Raw genomic sequence first — 19,752 nt, 5'->3', positions numbered from 1 at the left:
TGGGCGGGAGCCGAGCGCGCCCAGCGGTCCCAGCACCAGCCCTGCCGCGGCCGCGGGTGAGTCAGGACCGCGGACAGCGGCGGGCACCCGGCGGCTCCGTGGTCCCTGCCTCCGGGCGCCCCCCTCGCCACCCCAGCGCCTCTGGCATCCCCCGCGCTTTCGCTCGTTGTCTCCACCCTCGCAGGACTCAGCTGGGCAGCCTTTGCCGCCGCGCAGGACCGGGCCTCCCCATCCCGGACGGGGCCAGGGACGCCGCGGCCGGCGCGGAGGCGCTGCGGGCTTTGCTCAGGGCTGAGGAGACCTCAGCGCGAAGGGGTCGCAGCGGCCAAATCGTGGACATAAGAAGAAAGAATCCCCCACCTTCCCTTTGGTCTTTTTAGAAAGGGGTGTCCATTGTACTGGGGCCAAGTAGATGATTTCATTCGAACGGCTTCTTAAAAAGTGGGTGTAGAAGTTTCTCTAAATTAAAAAGTCTATTTAGGTTTCAAATGTCTTTTTAATTTTTTTAAACAAGATACTATAGACACATCTTGAAATTTTTAATCTAAAAATAGGATTTCATCAAAATACTCTATTCTATTCTGGGCATTGATATACCATGTGTTTGCTGTTTATGGCTCTCCAGACGTGATAAACACTCTACAGAAAGAAAAGAAAGCATTTAACTTTATTGGTAAGAATAGATTCCTTTGAAAAAGAAATGCTGTGTCTGCTTGAACAGTAACACAAGGTGACGGCTCTGAGGGACAGGACACATGGCAGCGGTGGGAGGGGCAGGTGGAGCCAGAGGAACAAAAGCCGCAAGACCCGCAGGCCCCACACATCGCTGGAGTCCACGTGCTGGGGGCGGGCAACTCCAGACCCTTGGTGGCCCGTCCCGTGGGGGCTTTTCCGTGGACAGCCGCCCAGGGGACCTTAACTGGCTCCCCCCCCCCCGGGGGGGAAGTGGCGAGCACTCGGGAGGAGGCAGAGGGGCTGTGCATGGGATCTGGCGCTCTGCCCAGGGCGGGTGTGCGGGAGGGTGGGTGTGAACGCGGAGCGGGGGACAGGACGGCTGCTTTGAGGCGATGCGGCCGCCAGCCTCCCTCTCGTTGACCCTGTCCTGTCAGGGCGACTCAAGCAGTTGTCCTCTTCACAGAGGCAGGTGCAGGGGCGCAGGCTCCTCTGGGTGCTGGTTCACCCGCTTTTCCTACTTAGAGGATGCGGGTGGCGCTGCCTCCGTGGGGTGGCCCCCGGGGACCTTGGGAACAGCGTGCGATGCACCTGCCCCTGGGCCAACCCGAGCCAAGCCCACCAGCTGTGCCAAGTACCCACTGGAGCCCCTCTCAGGCTCTGGCCAACCCAGCCCTGCTCCCGGCGGGATCTCCGCCCCCTGTGTCTGCAGCTGGGATCTCTCCTCTGCGGCTCCATGTCTGTTCCCGGCTCGCTGGCCCCAGCGCCTCTGGCAAAGCTCTAGGCCCTGGACGCCAGCCCGCTGCACTGGGCAATCTCCTCTCCCACAGGCCTCCCACAGAGCCCTCTCTTTCCTGAGAAGCACCCCCTGACCCCACAGACGGGTCCCCACGTGGTGCTCATGGGTGGGGGGGCGTTAGGGTGCGGCTTTCTGCAGAGCAGACGCTTAGGTAGAGGGCGTTTGGGTGGTTCCTGGAGCTGGCACCTCAGACCAGAGTGAACAAGTAGCGTTGGCCCAGACCCCGTGGGTGGGTGGGCGCCATCCAAGCCCCCAGAGCAGGTCCTGAGGGCTGGGCGCATGGGGCCCATGTGTGGTCGGTCCAGCCCACATCTCTCCTGCCGCCTCTGCGGGAGGAGCTGGTCCCTGTGCACATGGACACAGCGGCAGCTCAGAGCGCTGTGAGCTGGGCTTCCGGCCCCCTTTCAGGCAGGACGCCACGGTGCCTCCGGCTTTCAGAGACCAGCGTCCAGAGGGTGGACACACCAGGCACCACCAGCCTCCAGGCCTTTGTTTCTCTGAACGTCGTCCTAGGGACACGTCAGATGATCAGAAACTAACATAAACTGAACTTTTGATCCTAGCTTTTGTATGGAATTAAGATTTTATTTCCTCAGTTTTTTATGAAAGATTAAGAGGGGTCATCTTTTTGCAAAAGCATTTTCAAGCTTTACCAGTTTCAGACTCAAAGCTCTACCCTGAGGTTGTCTGCTACGGTGCCTGTTTTCTCAAAGAACTTGGGTGATAAGTTTGACCTTATATTAGACCCCGGGAAAAGTTTCTCTCTCCACAGATAGTATCTCTGTTTCCTGTTCTTTTGTAAGAGACACCTACAGTCCTTTTGTTTCACCCTTGCCCAGAGCTAGGAGCTCTGAGGTCCCGTTTGTATCGTGGGTATGACTATGTCAGATACGGATCTTTTCCCTGGAGGAATGAAGGCTGGTTACCTAGCACGCAGGGGGCCAGAAGTGAGTTCTCAGAGGTGAAACAATTCAAGTTGTATGACCCTGGGGACATTACCGAGGCTGCATGAATGGCCTCAGGGGCGTGCCCTCACCCTGAGTCGCCCGTGCTCTGCTCTGCGCTGGGGATCTGAAGGTGGCCGAATCCTGCCTCTTGCACTCTTGCAGTTGCTTTCTGTGGATTTTCTATGTCGTGCAGGGTTGGGGGGGGCTCTGGAGGCTCCTTGGCTGCCAGGGAGGCTGAGTGTCTGTGCTTCTTCCGAGAACTCAGTTAAAAGGGAGGACTGGGTCTAGGGGCTCAGTCTCCTGATTTTCCCGGGGGACCCTATGAGCTTAGACCGTGTTCACGGTTGGGTCATCGTCTGCCAGAGAAGCAGCGTGTCCAGCAGGGAGCTCCGGGGCCGACCTCGTGACCCTCCAGGGTCCAGAGGTGGTTTCTTCCCGCCCCAGGCCTTGGCCCGGGGGCTTCAGCCTCCTTCTCCCGCCCGCTGTAGGATTCTTTAATGTCATGCATCGCATCCCAAATCCTGGAAGGAGGCGGAGTGAGAACTCAAAGAGCAGTGACCACGGTCACGCGTCCTCACCGGCTTCTCTGGGGAGGAGCCCATGGCTTTTCCCTTCACTGGCTTGTCCGAACACGCTTGTGCGGGAGCCCTGCGCTTGGTAGGCGCGTGGCGGGAGGGGAGCGGGTTGGGCCTGGTTTCTTCTCACGGCAGCACCTTGGCACCACGTTTCGAGGCGGCCACGCAGCCCCTCCAGCTTGAATGGAAACTCGCCCTGGGACGCACGGAGGAGGAGACCCTCTGTGCCCTCGGGTGGGTGGGGTGGGCGCCTGGTCCTCGTGGCCCGGGAGCCACCTGAGAAGCAGCACACCCCTCACTCAGCCGAGCCCTGGACACGCGTTATTTCTGCAACACCAAAGGAAAACGCTTGCACAGCCCGATCCGCGCCCCGCGGCCCACCACACACTGGCACGGCCTCGCTCGCCCGCGCGGAGCCTGGGTCCAGGGGCTCACAGAGTCAGTAGAAACTGCTCTTGCTCCGGCGGCTTCCTCACCCAGGTGCCCAGACCCGCCTTCTGAAACGCTCGGAACAGCTGCTGTTTGACCGACTGGTAGGTGCGGGCCCCCAGCTTGGCCTCACAGTACAGGGAGGGCGCGTCTCCGTGGCTTGGGATCCGTGCGCTCAGCTGTGGGACAGAGCGCGAGAGGAAGTGAGCCCCCGGGGATGGGCCCCCAGACCCCCAGGACATGCGGGCTCCCCAGCCCAACGGGACAGTGAGCAGCCTGAGCAGCAGGCAGGGGCTCCTGGCCCCGCCGGGCGCGTCTTGTCTCCACCCTCGCCCCGCACAGGTGGCAGCGGTGCAGCGCTGTCGCCTGGGCGAGTTACCGTGATTCTTCGTGCCCAGAAGTGTCAGGTTTTGCGCTTTAAACCTGCTCAGTGTTTAGGTCATTTGTGCCTCAGTAAAGCTGTGACAGAGACCTGTCTCTCTTTCTAATTTGACCTACTGGTAAGTTAAATCTCATGTAAAATCCTCCCACCAAAAAGAGGGGAGTCCTGTGGAAGCCCCCGGTTCTGTCAGCAATTCTGTGACGCCCAGACAGCCTGGTTATCAGGGAGACTTCGCTTCGCAAGAGGCGGGAGTGGTTAACGGAAAAATAACCCTAACTCGCCTACTGTTAGAGACACGAGCTGTGCGCGTTTTTCTTTCTGGGGGGATCAGGGGTTCACACTGGGGTGGGGAGGGCGGGGAGGACCATGGGGACACGGAAGGCGTGTCAAGTCTCCCTGCCAGCCCACCTGGAGGACAGAAACTGCTATTTGCTTGTCAGGTTCTGGGTGGGCCTCGCCAGGCAGGACCAGGCCCTGCTTCCCGGCCGCACGGCGGCCTTGGGTGTGGCCAGCAGGGCGGGGGCCGGGAGGCCAGCCTTCCACCCGCTGGCCAGTGGGTCTCTGACGCCCGCCGCCATGTCACTGGGGGGGAACCCAACTCTTGTGAGCACCTGTTTCCTTAATTCTGAACTGGAATAGCACCGACTCAGAAGCATCCTCTGCTGCCACAGCTGTTCTCCAGTAAGCTCCCTTCTCCCTTTTCTGGGGCCGCAGCTCAACCCTGCAGCTGGCTGGGGGCCTTGCTCGGAGGGGCCATGTCTGAAGTCCACGGGGAGTGGGTTAAGGATGCGGCCAGTGTCTGTGTCATGTGTCGCCTTGCTCTGACCAAGCTTTTGGGCCCCTCCCTGTGTCCAGTGGCCCCAAGGAGCCAGCGCCACTGACCTTGCCGTGGAGCCGTGCCCACCAGGCAGAGAGCCTGTGCTTGCAGAGGCGGGATGAGCGGCCGCAGCTCCGCTTCCCAGTGGTGGCATCAATGACCTCCACGTCCGCGGAGCCCACCACCCAGTTCATGCTGAAGTGGGGTGACTTCCCAGGCTGGCGCGCCTCGGCCTGACTCACTCCTGCCGAGAGAGGAACCACGGTGGCGGGCGTGAACCCTCCTGGACCAGGGGGACCCAGTTCGCCCAGGGTGGGGGGATGGGAATGACCCGTCTGTGCCAGTGCAAGGGTCCCATCATTCCACTGTGAAGCTCGGTTGTGCCAGCAGCCCACTCCGGTGGACGACTGTGCCAGGGCAGTGCTGTAATAACTGAGCTCTGCCCATTTGTTTCCTGGACCAGAGAACCTATGGAGCCACGTAAAGGCCATCTGAGAATGTGCTGTCATGAGGCACTTGCTGTATGCCCGGCTGTGCATTTATGAGGCACTCGCTGCATGCCCTGCTAAGCACTGCCAGCCCCCAGGGGTCCAGTGGGGTTGGAGAGAGAGAAACCCAGTAGAAGCGAGAGAGCTGAGGGTACAGGGTAGCTGAGCAGGGGCCGGGAGTGCGCACTTCTAATCCTCGTGGCCACCTGCTCCGTCCTCTTGTGGCCTCGGCCACATGCCCTCCATGGTGAGAGCCCTGGTCGTGTTGGGTTCACATGAGCATGAGCAGAAAAGGACCTTGGTATCGTGTTTTTTCTGCCCATGATGCTGTAAGACACTCAGGCAGAAGCTACCACGCACCCCGACTCTTTCTTCAGCTTCCCCTGGAGCTCCCCCCACCCCGGGCTCCTCCCTCCCGAGCTCCTCCCACCCACTCTGGCTCCTCCCCCGGGCTGCCCCCTCCCCAGCTCGCCCCCCTCCCCAGAGCCCCTCCCTCAGCCCCTCCCTCTGCCTGCTGCTCCCAGGGGAGGGCGCGCTCCGGTGGCATTGGGGGCCTGCCCAGGCCACAGCAGCGCCCCTCGGGGTGGAGAGGCCTGTGTCCCAGGGTCCCTGGGGGCCTGTGGCCGACGCCCCGCGAGGAGCCAGCCCTGCGTCGTGACGGCCGGCCCGGGTGCCTTCCCTGACGCGCCTTCTCTGCGGCCCAGAGCCCTCCCCCTGTCCTAGGGTCCCCCCTCCCAGAGGCTTCACGGGCAGAGTACACACCACCTGCGTCTGCCTCCTGTGCAGCCTACTGCAGACCAGTGTCGCCTGGTCCCCTTCCCCTGGTCATGGACGGGCAGTGCCTGGTGCCATTCCATCCATGTTGACGCCTTCCTTTTCCCTAAAGAGACCCTGTGGCCGCTGCCCATGCTGGGAGCCGGGCGGGGGAGCCGTGGACAAGGTCGTGGTGACTGGGCACGAGGAGAGGCCGGCGGTGCTCAGAGCCACGTAGCCAGGCCCGGCCAGGCCTGCCCCCTCCTTCCCTGCCCACCGCTACTCGTTCCTGTGGTACTGCTTCAGTGACCACCGCAGGCACCGCAGGCACCGCTGCGCCCCTCGGGAGGGCAGTGAGAGGGACCCGCAATTTGTCCCTGCGAAGGCCTTTCACCTCTGCTCAGTGGCAAGGATGCTCACTTTGAGAAAATCCTTTCCGCCTCTTTTAAAGCAGCACAGACGAGACATGGCAGCCTGCTTTAATAGTAGTGGACCTGCCTGACCTCAAATGTCGTTTGCGTTGCTCACGCCCGCTGTGCAGGACCTTCAGGGAGGCGGTGTTTAACTTGCAAAACGAACGAGGCAGAATCCAGGCCCGCGGAATCCTGAAGTGGCAGGACTGGGAGGGCTGCTTGCTTTCTACACCTGTTGGGCCTCGAGGGCTCGTGGGCTTTTGTGCGCACACACACACACACGCGCGCGCGCACACACAGACACTCACGCGCGCACACAGACACTCACACCCACGCCCACCCTCGCCCTGCGCGCACTCTGCTGGAAGAAGCAGGACTTCCTACGTGCATGCTCGGTCTCGGGTAACTGACTCTAGGTTTGTGGCGTTCACTCCTCTCATTAGCACCTTGTCACCCTAATCCACGGTGACCTCCTGGCTCCTCCCTGGTCCAGGGAAACGGGCAGATGGCGGTGGAGGCTGGATGGGGGCATTTCAGGCTGCAGGTGAAGGCACGGACTGCCATCCAGGGTGGTTCTAGGGGCCTGGGGGCCGCGTCGTCCTCACCGGAGGCTCCCCTTCTTTCCTGGGACGACAGGAAGGCCACCTGATGTGTGATCGTAACTGACTGTGGCCCGGGTTCCTCAGAGGTTGGAACCTATGTGCTCACAGGACATGGCAAAGATGTGGAAGTTCCTCCGTGCAGGGAAAATCTGAGTATTTCCTTTTCTAACCTACCAATGGCATGGCTCTTGGTCCGGGTAAGGAATGCCCCTCTTTCGAAATGTAGGAGACAGAGGGACTTTGGCAGAATATGGTTGATTTTGTTTCAGATTATACATTTTCACTGCTGCTGTAGCCAAATGTAGTCATAAGCCAGGTTTCGTCCTGGACGAAAGTGGATATTTTTCACTGCTCTTTGTGCTGCATTATCCATTTGGGGTGTTTTTCTTACACCCAAAAACACACTGAACATTGAGGGAGGCCTTCTTCTCTCCGAATCTTGTGTGTCCTCATTTTTTTTGGTCTTTTTTGTTTTCTTCCCCCTCGTTTTTCCCCCCTTTTTTTTGCTGCACCCGCGGCATATGGAGGTTCCCAGGCCAGGGCTTGAATTGGAGCCACAGCTGCCAGCCTACACCACAGCCAGCAACGCCAGGATCCGTGCTGCGTCTGTGGCCTAATGGCACAGCTCATGGCAACACCGGATCCTTAACCCACTGAGCAAGGCCAGGGATCGAGCCCACATCCTCATGGATACTAGTTGGGCTCTCAACCTGCTGAGCTACAGTGGGAACTCCTTCCCCCTCATTTTTAAAGGGCATTTTCACTGGGTCCAGGATTGTAGGTTGAGATTAATTTTCTATCAGCATTGTAAAGACCTCATTTCCTTGTTTTTGTCTCCCAAGAATCAGCTCTCAGTCTGATTTTGCTCCTCTGAGGTTGATCCGTCTTTTGTTTTCTGACAGCTTTTATGATTTTCTTTAGGTCTTTGTCTTCAGCAATTTTACTGCGAGGGCAGGTCACAGAATTCTTCTTGGGGTGCGAGATGCTTCTCGGTTCTGTAGTTCGCCACTGGAAAGCTCTTCGTCCTCAATGTGGCTCTGGCCCTGCTTCCTCCCTTCTTCTGGGCTCTGTCTACACCTGCGTTCAGCTCTCACCTGCCGTCGTACTTTCCATTTTCCTCTGAAATGGATAATTCTCTGTGTCAGCCTGGCTGGGCTGTGGCGTCCAGATGCTTGGTCAGACACCTGCCACATGTTGCTGTGAGGGTGTTTTTAGGTGGACAGACGTTTCCATCAGGGACTTTGAGCAAAGCAGGGGACCCTCCATGACACAGGTGGGCCTCATCTAATCAGAACCAAAGATCAAGGTCCCTTGAGAGGAAGGGATTCTGCCTCCAGGCAGCCTTTGAATACGACTGCAACAGCACCTCTGCCCAAATTTCCATCCTGCCCTGAGACTGGAGACATGCCAGCCCCAATGATCACATGAGCCAATTCCCTAAGATAAATCTTCGTTCCAGCACAAAGTTGAATCTGACCCATTGGCTCTGTTCTCTGAAGAACCTTGGCGAATAAACCTTTGCTCTGTTTCTGTGCCCATTCTGGATGTTTCCTTCAGAATAATGTCCCAATTTACTAATTCTCTCTTCAACTGTGTTGAATTTGCTACTAGGCCTGTCCTTTTACCCCAAATGCTCTGTTTTCTCTCTTTCTGAAGTTCCCCTTTCGTCCTTTTTTTGGATTCCACCTCTCCCCCCACATCGTCCATCCTGCTTTTAAGTATCTTTTACCCTGTTGAGCATAACTGTACGAAAGTCTGTGTCTGAGAACTTTAATCTCTGAGGCTGTGGGTCTGTTTTTATTGTCTGTTGTTTCTGCTGGGTTTTGTCAATGTGGTCTTAGATCCCCTTGTGCTTATTTTTGTTTTGTGCCCTTGTATTTGCAAATTTTCTGTGGGATTGTTCTGATCTAACTTGTAGTGGGACCATCTTGGTCTCAACTCACAAGTGGAGATAATGTCAAGCTGCATTTACCTGGGGTTGAAACCCAGTACCGACTTGCTTTCTGCGTGCACTGCAGCTTCGATCCTGCCTGTTTCCTGAAACTGCCCTGAAAACTCTTCCCCAAGATCTGCCTGCCACCCTCTTCTGCTTCCACCTGTCCTTCCTGCAGGATGTGGCTTGGATGTTACCCTCTCCGTAAGAGCCTTCCTGACCCTCTAATTTAGAGTTAGGGTCACTTTTTAGTCCCTGTTGGCTTTATTTTTCTGTAAAGCATTTGCATTTTGTCTATCTCTCCTTCTATTAGAATGTACACACCTTGGGGTATGGATTTTCAAATATTTTGTTCACTGCTTTCTTCCCAGTGCAGAATTGTGCCTGGCACATCAAAAGTGATCAATACATATTTGCTAAGTGATTAAATGAGTGCCCGGATTATGGTCAAGTTCTTAATGTTTGGATAAATTAAAATCATAGACAACAGGAGTATTTTACTTGAAAGGCAAAATTCTCAGGAGCAGTATATTTAAGTTTGGTGTTCAATCCTTTTATGAAACAATTCTTTAAAATCATGATTTCCTTAAAATCATGGTGGAAATTAAATAAAAACTAATACCCAAAAATTTTAAAAGAACTCCCCAGAAAACTAAAACAAGATTTCCCCATAGTTTAAGATTTATCGTAGGCTCTGGTCCATCTGATTGCTTAGGGAGAGCTATGCTAGTGTATGGAAACGTCTGATTAAATAGTTCTTTGTTGAATCAAACCTTTTCCATCTTCGTGCAAAGATATTAGGGTTATTTTATTTTAGGTTATTCTAGAAAGACCTACAATGATTGTGTTTTCTGTGAAGAATTCCTGCAGGAGCACAGGAGGATAAATTCCTCCCTCCAGGACAAAGCTGCCTGCTCAGGTATTTTTTTGATCCAGTGAGCTGTATCCTAAACATTTACACAAAAGTTATGGTTTATAATGTACTTGTGTTTTTGGTCACTTAAAAATAATATTACAAATTATGTTGCATCTGCATAAAAGAAAGCCATTGCTGCTACCCACTGGGTTGTTTTGCAGGATACTATTTTTTTTGGTCTGCCTCCACGGCACGTGGAAGTTTCTGGGCCAAGGATAGAACCTGTGCCACAGCAGTGACCCAAGCTGCTGCAGCAACAGTGCCAGATCCTTAACCTGCTGCACTGCAAGGGAACTCCTGCAGGATACTATTAATGATAATTAATTTCAGGAATTTCCCCTGAACAAAAGAGGCCTGACTCCATGTCAGTTCTATGGCTGAGTGTGACCGTGTTTTGGAAACTTTAACTGGCACAACGATGAGGACGAAAACGGCACAGTCGTCCCCGCTCTGCCCCCCTTGCGGAGATGCGTGCAGAATGCAGCGCCTGTGGTTTGGGGCAGAATTCACAGGCTGCTGCTGGACACTTCAATAAACATCCAGCTTCCTTCTGGCAAAGTCAGTTGCTTAGGCAACATGGAGGTCTGAAAAAAGGCTCCTAAAACGCCAGCTTGTCATTTTTACTATTTCAGGACGTTATGTGAAGCAAGACAACTGTCATTCTTCCCTGTCTGTCGCCAGTCCTGTGGTTTTCGTCACATGAACACCCATCAGGACTGGCAAACAGCCCGTGGCGCTGACACCCGTGCCCTCTGGCCTGTCTCCGACGCCGTCTTCCTTGCCCAGACCCGACCTCGTGAGGTTTGTCTTCAGTGTGGACTGGGGCGGTCAGCACTGAGAAACACCTGAGAAATGCCGTTAACGCGACCAAGAAGGTCTGTCTCGGCCAGGTCGCCTCCTTTGCTGTGAGTCTTTTCCTGAGGAAGGAAAATGAGAATGGAGGCTTGGGGTCGAGGGATCAGGTGAAGCCAGGCCCCTAGTCTCACAGAACAGCCAGGTCACTTTCTAGTTCACTGGTGTTTCTCTAACACGCTGAGTGTTCCGAGCAGGTCTTTGTCGGTTGCCACTGTCGCCTTTTTTTTACCTACGGAAAACCCTGAGCGAAGACGGGAGGTGGTTCCTTTGCGGAAGGAGGAAGGAGCCCTTGTGGGTCTGCCGTGCAGGGTTCACGCAGCCGGACTTGGCCCCGCACCTGGGTTCCGTCTGCGGGTTCAGCTGGCCTGTGTAGACTGTTTCAGGCACATCTTAGAACACCGTCCTGGAACCGTGTCCGTAGGGGTGTCTTTTCCAGCGGGGCTGCCCCCGTGAACCCGGCCTTCCGCGCGGCAGGATCCTGCACCGTGCGGGCCGCTCCCTCTGGGCTGTTGTGCGAGCTGCCCTCCAAGGGCCTGAGCAGGTCCATGCGCTGCTCACCTCCACCCCTCTCAGTCCTACTCTCGCTTCTTTTTTTGGCTGTGCCCCTGCCATGCGGAAGTTCCCGGGCCAGGGATCGAACCCATGCCACAGCAGCGACCGTGCCAGATCCTTAACCCGCTGTGCCACGAGGGACTCCCCTGCTTGCTCTTCTGTTGCAGGAAAGCCTTATGATTTCCTTTTAAAATCTGCATGGTGGGTTTTTAAATGCCCTTCGAGGGCTACCCAGTTGGTGCCTGCAGGCGAGACTGAGGTGTAGGCCTGTTTGCAAATCTATGTGGCAGCGAAACCCGTGGTCAAACAGGTGTCCAAGTGTAGACAGACAGATGCAGTCGTGGGGGTGCCGACATCACTGGGGGCGTGGGGGGCAGGTGCTTTGCCGTTATGTCAGACCCATCAATGACTTCGGGTAGCTCTGATTTTCTGTAATTGAGTTTTTAAACAATTCCTGCTTTTACACTTACAATTCAAAATTCCTATTTTAGTCTATGTTTATATGTTCCCAGTTGAACATGTATATTAAAAAGAGCATTGAGGAGTTTCCTGGTGGCTCAGTGGGTTAAGGATCTGGCATTGTCACGGCAGTGGCTCGGGTTGCTGCTGTGGTGCGGGTTTGATCCCTGGCCTGGGAACTTTTTCATGTCATGGGAATGGCTAAAAAAACCAGCATCGAGGGATTCCTGTTGTGGCGCAGTAGAAACAAATTCGACTAGTATCCGTGAGGTTGCGGGTTTGATCCCTGGCTTTGCTCAGTGGGTTGGGGGGCCGGCATTGCCCTGAGCTGTGGTGTAGGTCGCAGACGTGGCTTGGATCTGGCATCGCTGTGGCTGTGCTGTAGGCCAGGAGCTGTAGCTCTGATTCAACCCCTAGGCTGGGACTCTCCTTATGCTGTGGGTGTGGCCCTAAAAAGCCAAAAAAGAAAAAAAAACAAAAAACAAAAAACAAAAACGTTGAGAGAAGAACAGGTGCCTGGGAGGAAAAGGCCGGTGGTGCCCAAAGGATGCGCGAGAACAGCCGCTTCTCAGGGCTTCGCGAGGGTCTGCGGGTTTTGTTTCCGAGGGCTTGTGGTGTGGGATTAGGTTTCTGACTAGCAGGTGGACGTGAGCAGTGAGGCGTCCCGAGAACTGGATGCGTGGAGCTGTCGCGGGACGCCATCCACGCGCGACGCGGGAAGTCCTCCGACCTCTAACCTGCACGCCGCAGAGCCGCGTGTTTGCTTTGGGCTCCACACCGGGACCGCTAGGTCTTTTGGGGGGGGGGTCCCATCCAGAGCCGTTGCTGCTGTTCAGCCACAGGGAGGAAATGAGCCTTCACCATTTTAGGAAAGAACAGGAGAAGGAAGAGGAAAAGTGAAAGAAAGAGGTCGAAACTGGGCCCCAAGGGATAGCTTCTTGGACTTAGGGAAATTGCTGACCAGTGAAAAGACGGCTCTCGTTTTGCTGACATTGACTATGGCCTTTCTGTCCCTCACTTGACGACGGTGAGTCAGGAGTGAGCGCCTCAGAGACGGGCCTGGGTCTCGGGCTCCACCTTCAGCTCCCAGAGGGTGGATGCTGAGGCCTCTTGAGCGGGGCCCGTTTCGCACCATTAACTCTCAGGCGATCAGGGGCCGTGCTGTGTTGCCACGAGCCACAGCGGGGTGGGTTGGGAGAGCTTCACGTTCTGGTCAAACCGAGCTGGTTCAAATCCTTGCTCCACGGGGGTGGACAGAGCGCCCTGGCCCTCAATTCCCAGAGTCTGCTTCCACGAGGATGGAAGGAGATAACAAGTGCTACCCGTGCGGCAGGTGCGTGCCTCACGCTTGACGTCCACAGGGACGGCTGCCTGTTGTCAGACCCCTTCCCTCAGTGATGGCGCCGTCGGGGGCGGGGGCAACTGTACCACGCAGACCACGCTGTCCTGGCCGTCACCTGCCAGGCTTCAGGTTGGGCCCCACAACCCTGGGCACAGCAGGGGGGCAGGTCCAAGGCAGCCGTTTGTGGCCAGGATGATGGTGAAAGAACCCCCCACGGCAGGTGGCCCGAGGTCCCGGGAAGGGCGGTGGCACCCACGGCAGGTTGGCCCGAGGTCCTGGACTACCTTTCCCAGGCCTTGCTGTGGCTTTGCTGACTCGCGGCCACGTGGAACCTCACGTGGTCCGTGGACTGGGCAGAGGGCCCTGGGTCTCAGGAGTAAAGAAAGGCTGGGATGTGGCCCCGTAACACCAGGGCGGTGGCCCAGGCCCCTGGCACCTCCTTTTCACCCACTGTGAGCTTTGGGGTCCGAGCTGCTGTCTCTGGCTGGTGACTCGCGGATGGAGTAAGGAGCCAGGCAGCGGCCTGAAAGCTGGCTTGACGCCCTTCTCTCACCGCTGCACCCGTGGGCACCAGCACTGCCCCGGTCTCCTGACCCAGAGCCGGCCTAGAACCCCAGGAATAGCCCTTAGCCTGATGCCAGCCCTCCGGCCGCCCTTGCATCATCCTGTCTTGTCTTTTGGTCCATCTGGTCTAAGAGCCGAACCAGCAGGTCCTGGATCTCAGCCGCCCTTGCCCCCACCCAGCTCACGGCCACGCATCCCCTCCAGAGGGCCAGGCGCCCCTCACAGCCGTGGTGACTTCCTTCAGGCCCCCAGACCTGGATTCCAGGAGTAAAACCCTCCTCCTCCCTGTGGAACCGGCCAGTCTGGGGCCAGGCGAGGCCCCTGACTCCCGTCCTCACGTCCACCAGGCTGGTCTTCAGACGGCCAGGCTGTGTGCGGTGGCTGGGGGGGGGGGCTGGTGTCTGTCCCCATCCCCCAGGGGGTGGGGGGTGCTTGGGAGGTTTGGTGCTGGGGTCCGCTTGGGAGTTCGCTCCTGGATGGGTGCTCACACAGGAGCAGGTGGAGGCAGCGCGTGGCCCTGTGACCCCCGAAGTGGACTCGTGTGTTTATTGCTGTTATTTTTCGGGGCCCTGGGGACCCTGCCCGGAGGCACCAAGGTGACGTCGGACTCGCTGGTCCTGCTACACGGTCCCCAGAGCGCCTCCTGCTCCTTGGTCCAGAGATGCCCTGCGCCTTCTGACCTTCCAAGGGTTTGGGCGAATCTTCCCTGCCAGCAGGGTCACCCCAGGGAGGTGGCGTGTGGGGATGGCTCTTACCGCTGAGGAGGGGCCGGTTGTGCCGGTACGAGGCAGGCAGCTGGCCGACGTCCTCCGTCCTGCGGCTCATCACCCGGGAGAGGTGGCCGGTGTGGCGCAGGCTCCCGACCACGATGCTGTGCAGGTACACGGGCTCGATGAAGTGGCAGAGCAGCGCCCCCTGCAGGCCCAGCACGTTCCACCTGCGGGAGAGGGCGGTCAGCGGCGGCCGCGCGCGCGCGGGGTCCCCGGGGGTGGGGCCGGGGGCGGCGCATTCGTGGACCGCGGACCCTTCCCTGGAAAACAAGCTGTCAGAAGGGGCGGTGGCCTGGTCCTCTCTGAGGGACTTGAAATCAGGTGAAAAAAGAGACACTCCCGGTGAGTGTGGTGTGCTGTTTGTGGTAGGTGGGAACCGATTTCTGTTTAGGGAAAACACGTCTCCTGCCTCTCGCGTCCCTGGGGTGGCCTGACCTCTGCCCCGAGCGGAGGACAAGCTCCGCTCTTGAGATGAATGCAGCTCTGGGTGGGTGTTTGCTCCTCCCGGCTAAGAGGCGGGACTTTCCCCCTAAATTTTGGGGGTACGAGGTCACATGTATCTGTTACTTAAGACATCGTTTTGTGGTTTCCACTCTAAACACCAAGCTTAAAATCAGCCTCCCCAGCAGCAAGCGTGATGCAGCTAATTTCTTCCATCATTGTTCTTTTCATTAATTAACGTTTCTCCGCTGTTGGAGCAGTTACGGTGGGGCCTCCAAGCCGTGCGTTCCTTTTCATGATTAATAAGGAGTCACCCCAGCTCCCTTTCCTGAAGCAGTCAATTAACACACAACTCTTCCCATTAATTACCGAGCGCAGAACCCAGCAGGCCCTACCTGGAGAGTAGTCTGCTCGGAGAACCTGTGACACCAATTGCCTTAAAAAGTTCTCTTTAAATTTTATTCCAAAAACACAGGCAATTTAGCTGGCGATATTAATTTGCCTCGGAAGCATCGAGGTGAATGAGAAACATCTTTTAATCTCATGCAAGACGAGGCAGCCATCTGGCGGGCGAGGGCTGGGGGGCGGGTCCCCCCCGTCGGTGCAGGCCATTAAAGTAATGTGCTCACCCACATAAAACTCAAGTGGAATATAAAAGGCGATATTTATATACAAACAATTTAGTCCTACAATTTAAACCGTCATTGGTTTTATGAAACGTTTACTTTAGTCTATCAGATTTGCATAACTTCACTTAAAAAAATAATTGTGGTCATTTGTGTGAGTCGTGGTGCGTCTCCCTGGAAGGGGTGGACGTGGTCTGGGCTCGCCTCCGAGCACGCGCCCGGGCGGAGGCCGGGACGTGTCCTCAGAGCTGACCCCGGGCCTCTCCGCCGGGCGCCCGCGCTGCCGCCGCGACCTTTGCCTCCAGCAGCACAGGACGGGCCAGGCTGCGTTCTCGGGAGCCTGTCTTTTCCCCACTTTTCGCCGAGGAGTTAGAGGATTTTCACAAAACCCAGGTCTCTGAGCTTTTCCTGGCAGGCACTGCCGGCGGTTTTGAGGGCAATTGAGGCACTGGGCTCCTGGCCTTAAAGCCAAGACCGGTGCCTCCTGGCGGCACCAAGGACAGACCCAGGGGTGAGGGGACCCCCGTCCGGCAGCCCCTGGATGGCTCCTCGAGGCATGCGAGGCTGGAAGGTGGGCTGAGGGAGGCACGCGGGTGCAGAGGCCAATTCCCTGCGCGCTCGGCGTTGAGGTTACGCCTCACCCTCTCCCCCCGGGACCGTGAGGCCCCAGCACAGTGGGTCTGCAGTCCCTCGCTGGGTCCGGGGTGGGGACGGTGGAAGGGCTGTTTCTTGTTGCGCATGGTTCGTGAACTCCTGAACCCTCCTCATCAGCTGGAAGCAGAGAAGGGGCGGCTTCCCGTCGATGACGAAGCCCTTCTTTCTTTCCTTCGGGCCGCGCCCGCAGCACGCGCAAGTTCCAGGGCCAGGGGCCGAATCCGAGCCACAGCAGTGACAACGCCAGGTCCTTACCAGCTAGGCCACCAGGGAACTCCTTTTTTTGAAAAGCTCGTCCCCACATGATGCAATGAGTATTCCAGAGGGGACACCCCTGTGCTGCAGGCTGTGCCCAGGCTGGCTTTGAACAGAACTTGTGGAGCGTGTGTGAAGGGCTCTGATGCTGTGGGGTTTTCCAAAGGACAGCCAAACGCTGCGCTGCGTGTGGTTCCCTCCGAATAACCTTTGTAGTCGAGAGAGAGTCGGCTCTCTCCTTGCCCGGCTGTAGGAATTTAAGTTATTCAGACAACGCATCAGTAAGACCAAACGTCTTCCTCGGGATAAACCTGAAGTTTTCAGGATTGAATGGAAAACGCCTCTTCTTTCGTTCAAACAGCCAATATCACTGTCGTGTTGACAGAGAAAAAAGTCCCATGTCTAGTTTTCAATATAGATAATCCCTGAATACACATATTTTTGTCTGTCTGTCAATCACTCAAATACCAAAGATACATGAGGGAGAGATCTCGGAAAAGGCTTCTTTCTTTAACCAGAGACCCGATCTCCAGGCCTGGGGCACTGATGGCAACCATCCCAGGACGCCCCCCGCCCCCGCCCCCTGCGAGGCTCCTGCGTGTGGCTGAATCCGAGGCCACACTCCCCGCTGTGGGTGGGCAGCTCGTCTGCCAGGCTCACCCCGCGACGCGGCTGGGGAGACGTGGCCCCCGTGGCGGTGAGCATCACCAAGGCCCAGGTTTCCTTCCATCCCGTGTTGTCTGTGGGCAGCTCTGCCCGTTACCTGAAGGTGCAACCACACCCCTGCGGGAGGCCCGAAGGCTGTGCTGCACTCGCCAGGCCAGGGCCGGACCGAGTGGCAGGATGGAGTGAGGCTTTGAGGCCCAGCTGTGGTTGCAGCGCTGGGCGCCTTGGGCTCGTCTGGCGGGGCGTGGGAACCTCCAGCTGCTGGCACCCCCGAGACACTCGGGTTGGCCTGGGTGCAGCCCCCACCAGTGTCCTCAGGGTGCCCGGGCAGGTCTAATGCGAGCCGGGGGCCAGGGCTGGCTGCACAGGTTCCGGAGCCTCAACTTCAGGTCACCTCTGAATCCCGACACCAGGGGCAGGGTTACCCTGGCCACGCTGCTGCCACAACAGCCCACACCGAGGTCCCCGAGCAGGGCCAGCACCTCGCCACCATGGAGACTCCTTGGGCACCCACCTTCCTGTCTGCCAGCATCTTCCTCGGGCTTCGTGAGCACAGGGACGCCGATGGCGGCTCTGGGAGCTCACCGTGTGGACTCAGTAAAACGCCAGCGGTGCACAAGCAGGGTCATGAGAGGACCGTTTACAATAACAAATCACAGGAACCAAAAACTGGACGGAACTGAACCGCCTCTTGGAAGGGCGTCGGTTGCTTGAATTAGGTCACATACGTGGACAGAATGTGGTCTGACCGCCCAGGCTGTCCGACCTCGGGGCCTGCCCCTCTGCTCCCTCCTGACGTCCCCACTGCCGCCTGCTGGCCGTGAACTGGTCAGGTTGGGGCGCTTGCTGCCACAGAGACAGTGTCACCTCCCTTCCCTCACCTGTGCTGTCACCTCCGTGGCCCCCCCGGGGGACCTGCCACCGTGCCATGGAGGATCCTGGGGCTCCACGCAGGGGCGCCTGGCCCATGGCAGCGCTAGGGTGCTGTCCTGGAAGTGGGTACCCTGTCCAGCCCTGCGCTCCCGGAGGCCCAGGGCAGAGAGCACTCAGCTTCTTGGTTCCAGCCCCGAGAGTCAGGCCACGGCAGAGCCCTGGCCTGGACACATCTTGCTATGGGCCCGAGATCCTGCGATGGTGTGACCTGTGGCTGCGGGTCACGTGTCGAGAGTCTATGCAGGTCCTGCTGACATAGGTGACCCGATGGGTGATGCCAGGGTGGCCGCCACTGCGGCCTGTGAGTGCCCAGGCCTGTGGGGTCAGGTGGAGGCAGGATGGTGTTTATCTTCAGGTTACTTTCAGCTGGAAGATGCCCCTTCCCGTCACACAGTGAATAGGTCCTCTCTCCGCATGACCCTCTGGCTGGTCTACACCCAGCGAACTGGCCGGTCCACACCCAGCGAACTGGCCAGTCTACACCCAGGAAAGCAGGCTGGGGCTTCTCGGGAGGCCAGCACCATGGCATCAGGCTCCAGGGCTCTTCGTTCCAGCCTCCCGCTCGGGTTGGGTCCTGGCCTTGGGGGCGAGCGTTGCCCAGGCCAGGGGCGGGGGCTGCGTCTCCGGGGTCCCGCCTCAGCAGCCACCAGCTCTGAGCCCCTCTCAGAGGCACGGCCTCTCCTTCCTGTGACGGACTTTGTTGCCTGTCTGTTTACTGGAGACACCCCGTCACCCGTTCTCACTCCTGCGGGGACAGAAGCGGTGGAGTAAAGCTGTGGGCACGCTCCCGGGTCTGGCCTCCCTGTGCTCTGGGTCCGGGTGACACCTGTGCTGTTGGGGAAACATCGGTGGCCTTGTCTTCTGCCACTCAGCCGCGCTCCTGTTTCCCTCGACGTCCGCGGACATCCGCGAGGTCTCCTGTCGCCTCATCTCCAGTTCGTTTGGCAGAGATGGTCCTTCTGAGTGTTTGGGGCGTCCGTGGGCTGATGCGGATCTGAGCGGCCTCCCAGCGCTGCTGCCAAGGTGATGCTGGAGAAGCCTCACCGAATTTGCCCCGCGGCGCTTCCGTCCCTGGAGGTCATGGCAGGTTCCCCAGAGGCTGCAGGGGAGGCCCGCGGTGTTCTCTGAGGAGGAGCAGTGGTTCTGAGCGATGCCCAGAACCTTCAGGGCTGGGGGTTTGGTCAGCAGTTGTGCATCTCGAGGTTGGAAACGTGAACACGCTCCCACCTGGTTTCAGTCGAGCCGTAGGTAAAATCACCTGGCGGCCAGTGAACCTGGGGAGGGGGGGCTCTCCCCGGCTGGGCAGGGTGTGGGGCCCGAGAGCCCCACCCTCGGGGAGGGACTCTCCCCAGCCTGGGGTCTGCGAGCCAGAGGCCAGAGGTGCCAGTTCCCCGGGGAGCTGCCGTCATTTCTTAGAGTCCATTTTTATGGAGAAAGCGTTAATCTGTTCCTTTAAAGACGCTGCAATCAGTAATCAGGCTCAGGTACTTAAAATTAGAAACCACATCTAAAGGGACATTAGTTCCAGGAGATTTAGATTTTATATGCACTCAGATCTTGATTTTTAGAGACAAGAGCAAAACTTCCTCCCTGGTTAACCACCCCCCTCCGGAGGCCGGGGCGTTGGCCTGTCGGTGACAGTTCAGATCGGCACGGCCAGACACCCAGGGCAGGTCCCCGGGCACGTGGGGGGCACGGAGACGCCTGTCCTTGGCTCAGAGAGGGGCGGGGCTGGGGCTCTTTTACCTCTGAGCTGAAGGAAACGCCCCTGCCCACGGGTGCGATAACCCGCCTTCAGCTGTGGTTTTGCAGGTCGGCTTTCCTGGCCGTCGTGGTCGTGGTCGCTGAACAGCCCACGTGGTTTGGTTCCGTCTGCACCAGCCTTGGAGGGCGGGGGCATCTTAGGAAT

At 57.8% G+C, this 19,752-nt stretch overlaps 2 protein-coding genes across 6 annotated transcripts in view; one reads left to right on the top strand and one right to left on the bottom strand.

Annotated features, from left to right (window-relative positions):
- The window catches only part of WDR37 (WD repeat domain 37), a 113,605-nt gene that overhangs the window by 60,432 nt on the left and 33,421 nt on the right, over positions 1 to 19,752 (top strand). The window lies entirely within an intron of this gene.
- ADARB2 (adenosine deaminase, RNA specific B2 (inactive)) overlaps positions 648 to 19,752 on the bottom strand; it is a 455,053-nt gene continuing 435,948 nt past the window's right edge. The window contains exons 10-12 of one of the 2 annotated variants that reach the window (XM_021065069.1): positions 14,254 to 14,435; positions 4,687 to 4,865; positions 648 to 3,601 (exon numbers count right to left, since the gene is read on the bottom strand). In XM_021065069.1, coding sequence (XP_020920728.1) covers positions 3,425 to 3,601; positions 4,687 to 4,865; positions 14,254 to 14,435 — 538 coding nt within the window. In that variant the 3' untranslated portion in view covers positions 648 to 3,424. Of the gene's footprint in view, positions 3,602 to 4,686; positions 4,866 to 11,991; positions 14,436 to 19,752 lie in introns of those variants that run through there. The other variant, XM_021065068.1, reaches the window with a different exon arrangement.

This window comes from Sus scrofa, chromosome 10 (assembly GCF_000003025.6).
Source record: "Sus scrofa isolate TJ Tabasco breed Duroc chromosome 10, Sscrofa11.1, whole genome shotgun sequence".
In the NCBI taxonomy this organism is placed as follows: Eukaryota; Metazoa; Chordata; class Mammalia; order Artiodactyla; family Suidae; genus Sus; species Sus scrofa.
This window is presented reverse-complemented; position numbering and strand designations above follow the sequence as displayed.